Source organism: Malaclemys terrapin, chromosome 6, assembly GCF_027887155.1.
Source record: "Malaclemys terrapin pileata isolate rMalTer1 chromosome 6, rMalTer1.hap1, whole genome shotgun sequence".
NCBI lineage: Eukaryota > Metazoa > Chordata > Testudines > Emydidae > Malaclemys > Malaclemys terrapin.
In genome coordinates, this window is record NC_071510.1 from 133,840,292 (window position 1) to 133,852,913 (window position 12,622).

A 12,622-nucleotide genomic window follows, 5' to 3' on the forward strand; every position below is an offset into this window, starting at 1 on the left:
CCCCAGGACATGCTCATGCAGCTGGCTAAGGCAGTGGCCAGCGCAGCCGCTGCGCTGGTCCTGAAAGCCAAGAATGTGGCCCAGAAGACAGAGGACTCGGCGCTGCAAACCCAGGTGATCGCGGCTGCCACGCAGTGCGCCCTCTCCACCTCCCAGCTGGTGGCCTGCACCAAGGTAAGAGCCGGCTCAGGAGCCAGGTGGCTGATCCCTCCCCTGCCCGCACACCACCCCTGCTCTGCGCCCAGCACCCTCCGTTCAGCGCTGCAGAGCCGGCACAGGGCGAAAGGCGACAGCTCCATGCTCTGCAGGGCTGCTCAGAATGCCCAGCTGGGGCAGCCCAGGGGAGCTGCTCCCAGGGCCAGTTCCCGGTGTCCGCCAGCTGCTCGCTCTAACTGGGCTGGGCCCTGGGTACCTCCGGCCCCTCCTGCTGCCCCACTTTCATGGGAGGGAGGGGGACCTGGGGCTGATGCACTGAGCTCCTGCTCTGTCCGCTGGCCCTGGGTTTGCAGGGCTGGCAGAGCTCCCTGCCCCGTGGCCTTTGTTGTGTCTGTAACTGTCCCGGGGCCCCAAGCCCTTACTGAATGAACCCCCTTGGTGCCAGGGGCATTAACCCTCTCTGCGCTGCAGTGCTGGACCCAGGGGGGCAGTATTAACCCTGTGTGTGCTGCAGTGCTGGCGGACATGGGGCCGGTCTCAGTAACGGCGCTGGTGGTCTCCCCCTTCTCCTGCAGGTGGTGGCTCCCACGATCAGCTCCCCTGTGTGCCAGGAGCAGCTGATTGAGGCTGGCAAGCTGGTGGCGAAGTCAGCGGAAGGCTGCGTGGAGGCCTCCCAGGCAGCCACCAATGACGACCAGCTGCTGAAGCAGGTGGGGGTGGCAGCCACAGCAGTGACGCAGGCCCTGAACGACCTGCTGCAGCACATCAAACAGCACGCCACCGGCGGGCAGCCCATCGGGCGCTACGACCAGGCCACTGACACCATCCTCAACGTCACCGAGAATATCTTCAGCTCCATGGGCGACGCGGGTGAGGGGCGGGGGCCTGGAGAACCACAGGGCAGGGGGGTGTGGGGCTGGGGAGGGGCCGGAGGGGCCATCACAGGGTAACAGCATCTTCTAGAGGGGTGGCCCGCATGGGCTGCTGGCATAGAGCCTGCTCCATGCTGTGATCTCACAAGGTGAAGGGTCCGTCTCTGCCAGGCCTGCACTGACCTTGCCATGGCCTAGGAGTGGGGTGCAGGGACATGAAGAGCTACCAGTGAGGGTGCAGGTGGGGGGTGCCAGCTGGCCCTGCTGCGAGGGGTGCAGGGGGCGGCGCCGACTGACCCTGCCACGGTCCCAGGGGGTGCGGGTGGGGGGTGCCAGCTGGCCCTGCTGCGAGGGGTGCGGGGGGGGGGGCGCCGACTGATCCTGCCACGGTCCCAGGACGGGGTGGAGGACGCCGGGTGACCCCTCTGCAGTCTCATGTGGTGTGCAGGTGGGCGATGTCCAGGGCTCGCTGACAGGCAGCTCTTCCTTTGGTCCCCAGGGGAAATGGTGCGCCAGGCTCGTATTCTGGCTCAGGCAACCTCTGACCTCGTAAATGCCATCAAAGCTGACGCCGAGGGGGAGACGGACCTGGAGAACTCGCGCAAGCTGCTAAGTGCCGCCAAGATGCTGGCCGACGCCACAGCCAAGATGGTGGAGGCAGCGAAGGTCTGCAGCACTCCGGGCGAGGGGTGGGGGGGCAGGATTCGAGCTTCCTTTGGAAATCCGGTGTGGCTCCTGGTCTGTGCAGGGCAGGCAGCCCCGACCTGGTGCCAGGAGTAGCAGAGAGCAGAAGTGCGGCTCTCGGGCTGAGGGCAGGCATGGCGCGGCCTGGGGAGGGCAGGGCAGGCCCTGTCAGGCATTCAGCATACAGGGCAGAGGGGCGAGTACACCAGGACCTGTTCTGGGCAGGCCTGAGCGCCCCCTGTAATGTCTGTGATTAATCATTTAAAATTAAACTAAACTGAATGTTTCAAGGTTTGAGCTACAGACATTTGGGGGGTGGCTGTGAGAGACAGTGAGTGATAAAGTTAAAAGCTGTTTTCTGTTAAGTAGGTAGGTAAGTAGGCAGGCCTCACGGTACAACCTTGTACTCACATTTTAGCCCCTAAATGAGGAGAATGGGTAGAAGTTTTTTAAAATTGCTTTGATGGCAGATGGATGTGCCTAATCTAAAATTAGCATATAATTAATTATAACTTCCTTTAATTAATTACCATTAAATTTACTTTTTACTATATTTGTTTTTGCTAATATAATTACATTTTTTACCTTTTATTGCCTATTTAACGTTAAGTATTATTTTAATTAACATTTGCATAAATACCATATTAATAACTATTAATATACAGAGCATTTTTTTAAACTTTAAAACACTTGTAAAGACCAGTTCGAACCGAAACATGTTTGAACTTGTTCTTAACTTGCCTTTACATTGTCGCACTTCACTTTACTTCTGTTGTATTAGACCTCACTTGACAAGGGTATTTTTAAGAAATAGATTTGTGGGCGTACTCACATGTCCGTATTTCATATGAACACATACTGGTGTATTCTCTTTGTAGGCTGTACCATGCCGGGGATCCCAAGGCTGTGAAACTGCAGCCCCCCGTTACCCTTAGGCAGGAGCTCATTCCTGTTTCTCAGTCCATGAGGTTCTCTGTGCCAGGCTCGGAGCACTGGTTCCATGCATCTCAATAGGCCTGTTGACTCTGAAACCTAATAATGGCATTTGAATAGCAGTGCCGTTACTTCTTTCACTACTGACCTCTTTAGGAGAAGCATCGTGCTCCTCTGGGGCTCGGATTGCAGACCCCGCTATTGTGCTGTAGTGAGCCGAGCGGGGGGACTCTGGTGCTAAGGGTGAGATACAGCAGCTGCTGTCAGGGTGGGGGAGATTGCTGGGTGCAGTCTGGGAGGCATCTGACTTGAAAGGTTTTCCTGCTCTGCCCAGGGGGCTGCAGCCCACCCAGACAGCGAGGAGCAGCAGCAGCGGCTCCGGGAAGCGGCTGAGGGGCTCCGCATAGCGACCAATGCCGCGGCTCAGAATGCCATCAAGAAAAAGCTTGTGCACAAGTTGGAGGTGAGCTGCCTGGGGCGGGGAGGGGAGGGAGCTGTGGCAGAAGGGTCAGGTGACGAACGAGCCTGTAAGTGGGGTGGGGGGTTTCTGTGTGGAAGGATCAGGAGGTCGAGGGGCTGACAAAGGGGCAGGGACTTCTGGCATCTGGGAGCCCCCAGCTTTCGGGAGCACAGAGTCACCTTCTCTCGACACACCCCACAGAGAAACCCCTCCTGCCCCACCCCACACTGGGATGGGTTCTCGGCTCCCTGCCCAGAGGGCCTGGGGTGGCTCTGTGACTAGGCTGCTCTGCCGGTGCCTGCGTCTCACCCACAGCTGGCTGGGGTGTGGTGTCCCCAGAGTGCAGGGTCTGTGCTGGCCAGGCCCCCAGAGCTGCACAGTGCGGTTCCTGCTCCCCAGTGTCAGGCGAGAGCCCCAGGGGCAGAGGGCCAGCTGCAGGAGGGAGCCCTGGGCTGGGGTTGCTGGGTGGGCTGCCCCCTTCCCTGTGCCCTGCAGCCTGGGCATCAGGCAGCTCTGACGGACCTGCTGCTTCCTCCCTGCCAGCACACAGCCAAGCAGGCTGCAGCCTCTGCCACGCAGACCATCGCCGCCGCGCAGCATGCCGCCGCCTCCAACAAGAACCCAGCTGCGCAGCAGCAGCTGGTGCAGAGCTGCAAGGTAAGGAGCAGGGTGTTCCCGATCCCCGTGGGCCGCCCCGTCCCAGCAGTCGCAGTGCAGGGTCACCCCACCGAGCCCTTCCCCTGCCTGCTGCTCTGCCCCCGCCAGACACTGGCTCACACTGAGCCCGTGCTCCACCTGGCGTCAGAGCTGGGCACGGGAGAAGCCCCGGGGGGATGGGGAGCTGCAGTGCCCCATGGAAAGCATTTCACTGCCGACTGTGGGAGGTAGCATGCAGTGCCAGGATCTTAGTCCTGCGGCCCAGGCCTGGGGGGCTGCTTAGGGGTCCCAGAGTGGCTTTTCCCACGTGGGGGTGGGTGGGAGTGGCCTCTCCCAATGTGGGCAGGGATCCCTACTCTGAGTGACCTTTCCCAGGTTGGCAGGGGGGAAGGGAGCAGCCTCTCCCAGTTTGGAGGGATTGGGGGGGTACCTGCTCTTGGTGTGCCCCCTCTCAGGGTGGGAGGAACTTCTCCAGGGTTGTGGGGGGTATCCCTGCTCTCAGAATGGCTTCTCCCAGGTTGGCAGGGAGGGGGGCAGACCCTGCTCTCAGAGCACCCTCTTGCTGGTTGGCTGGGGGGCATTATTAGATAACCAAAAAGCCACAATTCCGTAAACATGAAATAAGACAGCTTGGGTTAAAAGGCTGTCCTGGTTAAGGGGGCAATGAAGGCAGCAACTAGAAATAATATGTATATATTAACAACTGGAAGAAAAGAGAAGTAGATAGCAATCAGTATAAATAGGAAGTTGTAAAGTGCACAACATTGATAAGGGAAGCTAAAGAAAGGGAGAAATCCATGGGTGGCAGGGCTGACAGTAAGAAAGATTTTTCATGTATCGGAAGCAAAATAAAGCCTAGCAGTGGCATAGTCCCATTAATAAATGGAGATGGTGAAACAGTGAATGATGCAGAAGAGGGAGACATTCTGTATCTGGTAAGAAGCAGGCCAATTCACTTATATCACACGAGGATGAGGAAGTACTTTCCAATCCTTTAATAACTAAGGAGGATGTTCGACGACATCCACGAGGGACGAACCTGTTGAAATCCGCAGGCTCAGATAACGTGCACCCAAGCGTCCTAGAAGGAGATCTCTGACCTTGCTGATTTGATTTGTAATAAACTTTGGAATACTGGGGAAATTTCAGAGCTCTAGTCAAGTGGGATGACCCGGGTAGCTATTAGCTGGTTAGTCTGACCTCAGTCCTGGGCAAAATGGTGGAAAAGTGATAAGGGAGTCAACTGATAAAGAATTGAATGGCAGGAACATAATTAACGTTAGCTAGCTTGGGTTTGTGGAGAACAGGTCTTGTCAAACAAACCCAATTTCATTGTTTGTTGGGATTACAAGTGTGATTGAGAGAGGTAACTGTGTAGATGTAATATACTGAGACTTCTGTAAGGGTCTGACTTTGTACCACGTGACATTCTGATTAAAAATTAGCCCTGTTGTATCAGTAAAGTACATGTTAAATGGACTAAGGTCTGGCTAATGGGTGGATTTCAAGGAGTAGTTGTCAATGGTGAACGCTCATTGAATGGGGGAGTTTCTGGTGGGGTTCTGTGGGGATCAGTTCTAGGCCCAACACTATTGGATATTTTTATTAATGATCTGTCAGTAAATATAAAATCGGTGCTGATAAAATTTGCAGATGACGCAGGTTGACGGAGCGGTAAATAATGAGGAGGACGGGGCAGCCATACAGAGTGATCTGGGTCACTTCATAAGCTGGGCCCACTCAAACAAAATGTGTTTTAATGCAGTCAAATGCCAAGTTCTCCATCCAGGAGTAAGGAGTGCAGCCATGCCTCCGAGAGCTAGGGGCTGTACCCTGAAAAACAGTGGCTCTGCGAAGGATTTTGGTGTCCCAGTGGACAATTGCCCATGAGCTCCCAGTGCCATGCTGTGGCACAAAGGGCTATTGTGATCCTGGGATGTATAAACAGGGGAGCAGGGAGGTGAATTTACCGCTGTGTGTGGCGCTGGTGTGACTAACTCCGTATCCTGGGACCAGTTAGAGACTCAAAGAGCTCAGTCTGCTGAAAGGTCACGGGGTGACTTGCTTGCAGTGTGTAACTACCTTCCCCGGGGAGAAAAGGCTCCTAGCGGAGACTGGCAGAGCACGAACCACTGGCTGGCAGCTGAAGCCAGACACACTCAGATTAGAAATAAGGCCCAAATGTTTAACAGTGAGGGTGACTGACCCTGGGAGAAACTCCCACAGTGGGCAGTGCTGGATTCTCTGTCTCTTGATCCAGCCTGGCTGCCTTTCCCGGAAGCTGTTTCAGTCACACACAAGTTCTGGGGCTCCGGGCGGGGGGCCAGGGTGGCATTCAAGGGCCTGTGCCACGCAGCAGGTCAGACTAGGGGATCTGCTGGTCCCTTTCTGGCCTTCAGCTCTGAGTCCCTGCTCTTGGAGTGGCCTCTCTTGGCTGGGGAAGGGCATGGGAATCCGATTCTGCTCTCTGCACAGTCTGTCCCAGCTCTGCACCAGTTCACCCTTCTGTATGGCCTGTCCTGAGCAGGAGCTCAGGGAGCCCAGCTCTGCCCCAGGCCTGTCGTAGGGCCCGCTCCCTGACCGTGCAGTGCGTTTCACTCACGCTGCCCACTCTGGGCTCCCCACTGACTCACTCTCCTGTCTGGTTGCAGGTGGTGGCGGATCAGATCCCGATGCTGGTACAGGGCGTGCGAGGAAGCCAGTCCCAGCCAGATAGCCCCAGCGCTCAGCTCGCGCTCATCGCGGCCAGCCAGAACTTCCTGCAGGTACCAGCCAGGCTCCCCCCTGCAGCTGGCATGGGGACCTGTGCCCTGGCACTCCCCTCACCTCGTCTCTGGTGCAGGCTGGCCTCACCCTCTGCTGGTGGCAAGCTGAGTGGCTTTGTCTGCTTAGGACATGTGGATTCCGTCCCCTGGATTTGGGATCTCCCTGCCTGCCCCTCCAGAGTGCAGGGGCTCTGCTGGGCATGGGATGGGAGGTGCTGCCTCCTGTCCTGTTCTCATGGCTTATCCTTTCCACCCCACAGCCTGGTGGGAAGATGGTTGCTGCAGCCAAAGCCACTGTCCCCACCATCGCGGACCAGGCCTCTGCCATGCAGCTCAGCCAGTGTGCCAAGAATCTGGCTGCAGCCCTGGCCGAGCTCCGGACAGCTGCCCAGAAGGTAAGTGGCTCCGCCCTGGCCTGCCCCGGAGGGCACTAGCCGAGAAAGGAGAGTAGAGCTGCCAGGAGCGGGGTTTGCTGCCCATGTCGCTCAGTTCCTTTCTCCTGCTGCAGGCTCAGGAGACCTGTGGGCCCCTGGAGATAGACTCGGCGCTCAGCATGGTGCAGAGCTTGGAACGAGACCTGCAGGAAGCCAAGGCTGCTGCCAGAGACGGAAAGCTCAAGCCCCTGCCAGGGGAGACGGTAAGGGTCCCGGGAGATAGATGGGTGTGTGGGTGGCCAGGCAGGAGGAGGGACAGCAGGTGGGCTGTGAGATGGTGGTGGGATTGATGGGCAGTTGGGGTGAGGAGGGGGGTAGGAGGGTGGGTGTGTGGGGGTTGGCGTAAGGAGTGGGGGTAAGGGGCTGGGGTGAGGAGTAGGAGGGGGTGTCCTGTGTGGTGATGGGTGAACCCTCTCTGGTTGCCCCCAGATGGAGAAGTGCGCCCAGGACCTGGGGAACAGCACGAAGGCCGTCAGCTCCGCCATCGCCCAGCTGCTGGGGGAGGTGGCCCAGGGCAACGAGAACTATACAGGTACCAGGGCAGAGCCCTCCAAGCCTGGGGGCAGGGGAGCAGGCCCAGGCCTGCCTTGTGTTCGTGGTCCTGTACAGCCCTGCCCCAGTGATGGGAGCTGTGCACATGTGCCCTCGATGGCTCACGCTGGGGGTGACAGCCTGTCGTATCAGCGTAGGGTGACAGCAGGAAGGTAAATGTGATGGCTGTGACCAGTGCTTGTGGGCAGGAATACTGTACCATCCAGCCCCCCAGATGAGGGAGGCAGGGGAAAGGGGCCGGCCCTGTGGGCCCGGATGGAAGACATGGGGGAGGGAGGGAGGGCTGGCCCCGTGGCCTGGAAATGGGAAGGCTTGCCCGGCTCTGGGCCGCCTAGGGCAGGGGCCGATCCTTGCCTGCACAAGGGATGTCTGAGCAGGGGAGGGGTCCGCTGGTGGCTGTGGGTCAGGGAGGCTCTCTGCACGCTGGGTCAATGCCTCGCGTCTCTCCCAGGGATCGCTGCCCGGGATGTGGCCCAGGCCCTGCGCTCGCTCAGCCAGGCTGCCCGTGGCGTCGCAGCCAACACGTCCGACCCCCAAGTGCAGAGTGCCATGCTGGAGTGCGCTGGCGACGTCATGGATAAAGCCGGAAACCTCATCGAGGAGGCGCGCAAGGGCGTGGGCAAGCCGGGCGACCCCGAGAGCCAGCAGCGCCTGGCCCAGGTGAGTGCGGGGCCCCCAGCCCGGCCCCCAGCATTCCCCCAAGCCGGGCGACCCCGAGAGCCAGCAGCGCCTGGCCCAGGGGAGTGCGGGGCCCCCAGCCCGGCCCCCAGCAGCCCCCCAGCCCGCTCACCCCGAGAGCCAGCAGCGCCTGGCCCAGGGGAGTGCGGGGCCCCCAGCAGCCCCCAGCCCGGCCCCCAGCAGCCCCCCCAGCCGGGCGACCCTGAGAGCCAGCAGCACCTGGTCCAGGTGAGTGCAGGGCCCCCAGCAGCCCCCAGCCCGCCCACCCCGAGAGCCAGCAGCGCCTGGCCCAGGGGAGTGCAGGGCCCCCAGCAGCCCCCCAAGCCAGGCGACCCCGAGAGCTAGCAGCGCCTGGCCCCAGGGGAGTGCAGGGCCCCCAGCAGCCCCCCAAGCCGGGCGACCCCGAGAGCCAGCAGCGCCTGGCCCAAGGGAGTCCCGGGCCCCCAGCGGCCCCCCAAGCTGGGCGACCCCGAGAGCCAGCAGCGCCTGGCCCAGGTAAATGCGGGTCCCCCAGCGGCCCCCCAAGCTGGGCGACCCCGAGAGCCAGCAGCGCCTGGCCCAGGGGAGTGCAGGGCCCCCAGCAGCCCCCTCCAGCCCCAATCCCCAGGCACTGGTGGGCTTGAGGGTTTCCCTGGCCCCAGCAGTGGGGCTGAGGGAAGGTGCCCACCACTCACCCTCGAGGGACAGGTCTGCGGAGAAGGGGGTACCAGGGAGGAGCAGGCATGCTCATGTGCGATTGACTGTCCCTGTCTCCTGGCAGGTGGCCAAGGCCGTGTCTCAGGCCCTGAACCGCTGCGTGAACTGCCTCCCGGGGCAGCGGGACGTGGACGCCGCCATTCGCACCGTGAGCGAGGCCAGCAAGAAGCTGTTGGCCGAGTCGGTGAGTGCAGCCAGATGAGCTGGAGATGCTCCTTGCATCCCTCCTGCCATGGGGCTGGGTGTGATCCTTCCCTGCAGGCCAGTCCAGGAGGGGCCCCCGCCCCACGGGGGGAGCTGGCTGCTCGCTCTGACACACGTTCCCCGAGGTTCAGCTCCACTTCCCCTCCACAGCGACACGTTCACAGCACCAAGAAGCTTGCGGTCTGAAGTGCCCAGCCCAGGTCCTGCGGGGTGGGGCCCCTCGCACCAGCCAACGCCGCCCTGGGCCACTTTTCAGGGGATGTTTTCAGTGGGAAGCTCCCTGAACTAGGAGCAACGTGCCCTGCTGAGACCCCCCCGGCCAGGCACTGCTCAGTCGTCTGAGCGGCGAGGCTGCTTTGCCCAGCACAGCTACACGCTCCTGGCACGCCAGGCGGTGGCAGCGCGTGGGCACTGGCCAGCTGTCTGTGCTGCCGCCAGCCTCTGCTGTTGGAATCGACGTGTGCCCCATCTCTAGGACTCCCTGCACTGCCCAGAGGGAGCAGGGCTTGGATACCTGTGGCTGTGACCTCCCCCTCCTGTGTGTCACCCCCCCCCCAACACCTCTGTCTCTGCTCCCAGCTCCCACCCAGCACCAAGAGCTTCCAGGAGGCACAGAGCCAGCTGAACCAGGCAGCAGCTGGGCTGAACCAGTCTGCCAACGAGTTGGTGCAGGCCTCCCGGGGCACCCCCCAGGACCTGGCCAGGTCCTCCGGCAAATTCGGGCAGGACTTCAATGAGTTCCTGGAGGCCGGCGTGGAGATGGCTGGCCAGTCCCCGGTAAGAGCAGGCGCCTTGCCGCTGACCGGCCCTGCGGGAGTTTAATGGGTGGGTTGGTTGGCGGAGGGGTTGCGGGAGCAATTGGTACAGTAGGTGTCTGGCTGGGTGCTGGGGTGAGCGGCTGGCTGGCTGTGCTGATTGGCAGTGGGTGGCTGGGGTGTAAGCGGCTGTTACAGTGGCCGGGGTGGTTGGCTGGCTAGTCAGTGCCTGGGCTGGATGGCTGAAGAGTGTTCGGCAGATAGGTGGGAAGGCTGGGGGCTGGTTGGTGCAGTGGCTGACTGGGGGGTTGGCTGGCTCTCCAGTGCCTGGCTGAAGAGCCATTTGGCAGGTAGGTGGGATGGCTGGCAGTTTGGCATAGGTAGCTAGCTGGGTAGGGGATTGGCGTGAGCAGCTGATACAGTCTTTGGCTGGTTGGGGGGTTTGGCGTGAGTGGCTGGTTGGGGGGTTGGTGTGAGTGGCTGGCTGGCTGGGGGGTTGGCGTGGGTGGTTGATGCAGTGACTGGCTGCGGGGTTGGCTGGCTCTCCAGTGCCTGGCTGAAGAGCCATTTGGCCGTAGGTGGGATGGCTGGGGGGTTGGTGTGAGAGGCTGATGCAGTGCCTGGCTGTCTATTCAGTGCCTGGGCTGGATGGCGGTGTGACTGGTGGATTAGCTGAGCTGGCGGTTGGGCTGTTTGCGGAGTTGGGAAGGGGTGGCTGGCTGGTGGTAGAGGGCGTTAGCAAGTTCTGCTTGAATTGGGTAGGGCAGCTGGTGGGTTGAGCCGGGCAGGGGTTCCTGGGGGTGTGGGCAGGGGCAGGAGGTGTGGCTGAGCAGGGCTGGCTCTGAGTGACCTGCAAGGGTGACTGGTGGGTCTCTTGGCTGGTTGCAGAATAAGGAGGACCAAGCACAGGTGGTGTCGAACTTGAAGAGCATCTCTATGTCCTCCAGCAAGCTGCTCCTGGCGGCTAAGGCGCTCTCCGCAGACCCCACTGCCCCCAACCTCAAGAACCAGCTGGCGGCCGCTGCACGGTAGGAGATGCCGTTCACAGTCTGGTGCCCGGCTGTCCAGCCCCACAGGGAGGGAGACAGGCGAGTGCCCGCAGAGCCAGGGCCCTCTGGCTGGGCAATCAGGCACCCTGTGTGTATATATTGCATTTGCATCTACATCGACAGTCAGATAGTCTGTCTGAGCCATTGAATCGCTGGGAGAAGGGATCGTACAAGGCTACGAGAGACCGGGCAGCCCTTGCCGACAGTTGCAGCCTGCTGGCTTCATTCATCAGTGTGTCGGCTAGTGCCACGGTGGGGAGCAGAACTCTGCTCCGGGACAGCACAAGGCAGGGTCTGCACCTGGGCGTCCCGCATAGACCCAACTGGCTGCTCATCAGTTTGTTTCTTGTATTTTCAGTGAGTCTTGGTGAGCTTTTCCTTGACAGTCATGGTTCAGGCCATCGTAACACCTAGATACACAGGCTCTGGGTCATAGACCAGCCTGTCCCCCTCCAGGAAGCTGTTCGTTGGCTGTTTTGGTGTAGGTGGAAGCAGCTTGAAACTGTCTTTTTGGTAGTAGGTTGTCTCCCCCTTCCACAACCCTAGGCCTCTCTGTTATGTTAGCGTTTAGGACTTCTAGACGCCTGCAGTCCCTGTCCGGCACTGCCAGACGGCTGTGTTCTCTGTAAATACAATGCCAGGGGGTGGTGCTGGGAACGTCACTGAAGTGTCGGTGCTAGACTTGGGCCCTGAGGACAGACCATTATTGGACTCCCAGAAGCTGTGTTTTTGTCCAAGTGAATCTTGAAACGGACTGCCTCACAGCAACAGGCCCACAGTCACACAACCCACTTCTGTAGGACCAGTGACAGTTTGCACAGGAGGCCTGTGTGTCAGGTCCTGTCCTAGGCAGCAGGAAAATCTAGGAATCACACCGCACCTGTCTTCTGCCGGGCCTGGAAGCCATTCTCCGTGCCGGTGCTGAGTGCCAGCACTTCATCACCGGCACGGCAATTTGAGCTGAAACCTGCTTGATCTGCACCCAGGATAGCGAGGGTGGGGGCAGTTCTGTGAAGGATATTTGTACTTGCGGTTTAGCAGAGGCGGGGCAGTAAGTGGTGGCAAGGCAGGGATCTTTCTCCAGTGTTGGCAAGGCTGTCGCTTTTCTTCTGCTCCAGTTTTCAGGTGTTTTGTTCTGCTGACTGACTCTAGATATGAAGCTGGCTCGCCATAGCTTTCCCCAGGTTCTCCAGGAGTTCAGGAGAGATGTACCTGTTTGCATTGTTTGGGATCACCCATTCTCTTTCTGCTGCGGTGAAAGGCTGGGAGTCGCTTTCGGTTTGCGGTAGTGCTGTTTGTATTGCCGCCATTGTTTCTTCACCTCCTTCAGCCTTCCTGTCCTTATCCAGCTCGGCGGGGTGTGCAAAGCTGTCTGGAGAGACTGGGTGGTGGCGCTTAGCTGGAGGGTTCTGAGCAGCGCCAGCCTCTCTCGTGGTGCCCTTTGCAGCTGGACATCATGTGTTCCATCCCATGGTACCCTGCTCTCACCTTGCTCTGCTAAGAACGTTCACATCATCTAAAGACGCGTGGCGATATCTGAATCACCACTTGCTTGAGGAGTTCTGCACACTCCTCACCCAGGCAGGGAGTGTGGCTCTTGTAACGACCTCCTAGGAGGGACTTGGTGGCAGCTGGTCAGTGGTTTTGTGAACCGCAGTAAGCTGCTTCGGTAGAGACGCCGTGCGGGATCCCAGTGTTGTAGCAGTCGGGGAATTGCGTCCGGCTGG

At 59.9% G+C, this 12,622-nt stretch overlaps 1 protein-coding gene across 4 annotated transcripts in view; it reads left to right on the forward strand.

Annotated features, from left to right (window-relative positions):
- The window catches only part of TLN1 (talin 1), a 157,115-nt gene that overhangs the window by 108,273 nt on the left and 36,220 nt on the right, over positions 1-12,622 (forward strand). For all 4 annotated transcript variants that reach the window (XM_054031473.1, XM_054031475.1, XM_054031474.1 and 1 more), the window contains 13 exons: positions 7-174; positions 732-1,026; positions 1,528-1,694; positions 2,980-3,108; positions 3,649-3,762; positions 6,414-6,527; positions 6,788-6,922; positions 7,036-7,164; positions 7,391-7,493; positions 7,965-8,173; positions 8,952-9,071; positions 9,671-9,868; positions 10,735-10,874. In XM_054031473.1, the coding sequence (XP_053887448.1) occupies positions 7-174; positions 732-1,026; positions 1,528-1,694; positions 2,980-3,108; positions 3,649-3,762; positions 6,414-6,527; positions 6,788-6,922; positions 7,036-7,164; positions 7,391-7,493; positions 7,965-8,173; positions 8,952-9,071; positions 9,671-9,868; positions 10,735-10,874 (2,021 nt within the window). The remainder of the gene's footprint in view (positions 1-6; positions 175-731; positions 1,027-1,527; positions 1,695-2,979; positions 3,109-3,648; positions 3,763-6,413; positions 6,528-6,787; positions 6,923-7,035; positions 7,165-7,390; positions 7,494-7,964; positions 8,174-8,951; positions 9,072-9,670; positions 9,869-10,734; positions 10,875-12,622) is intronic.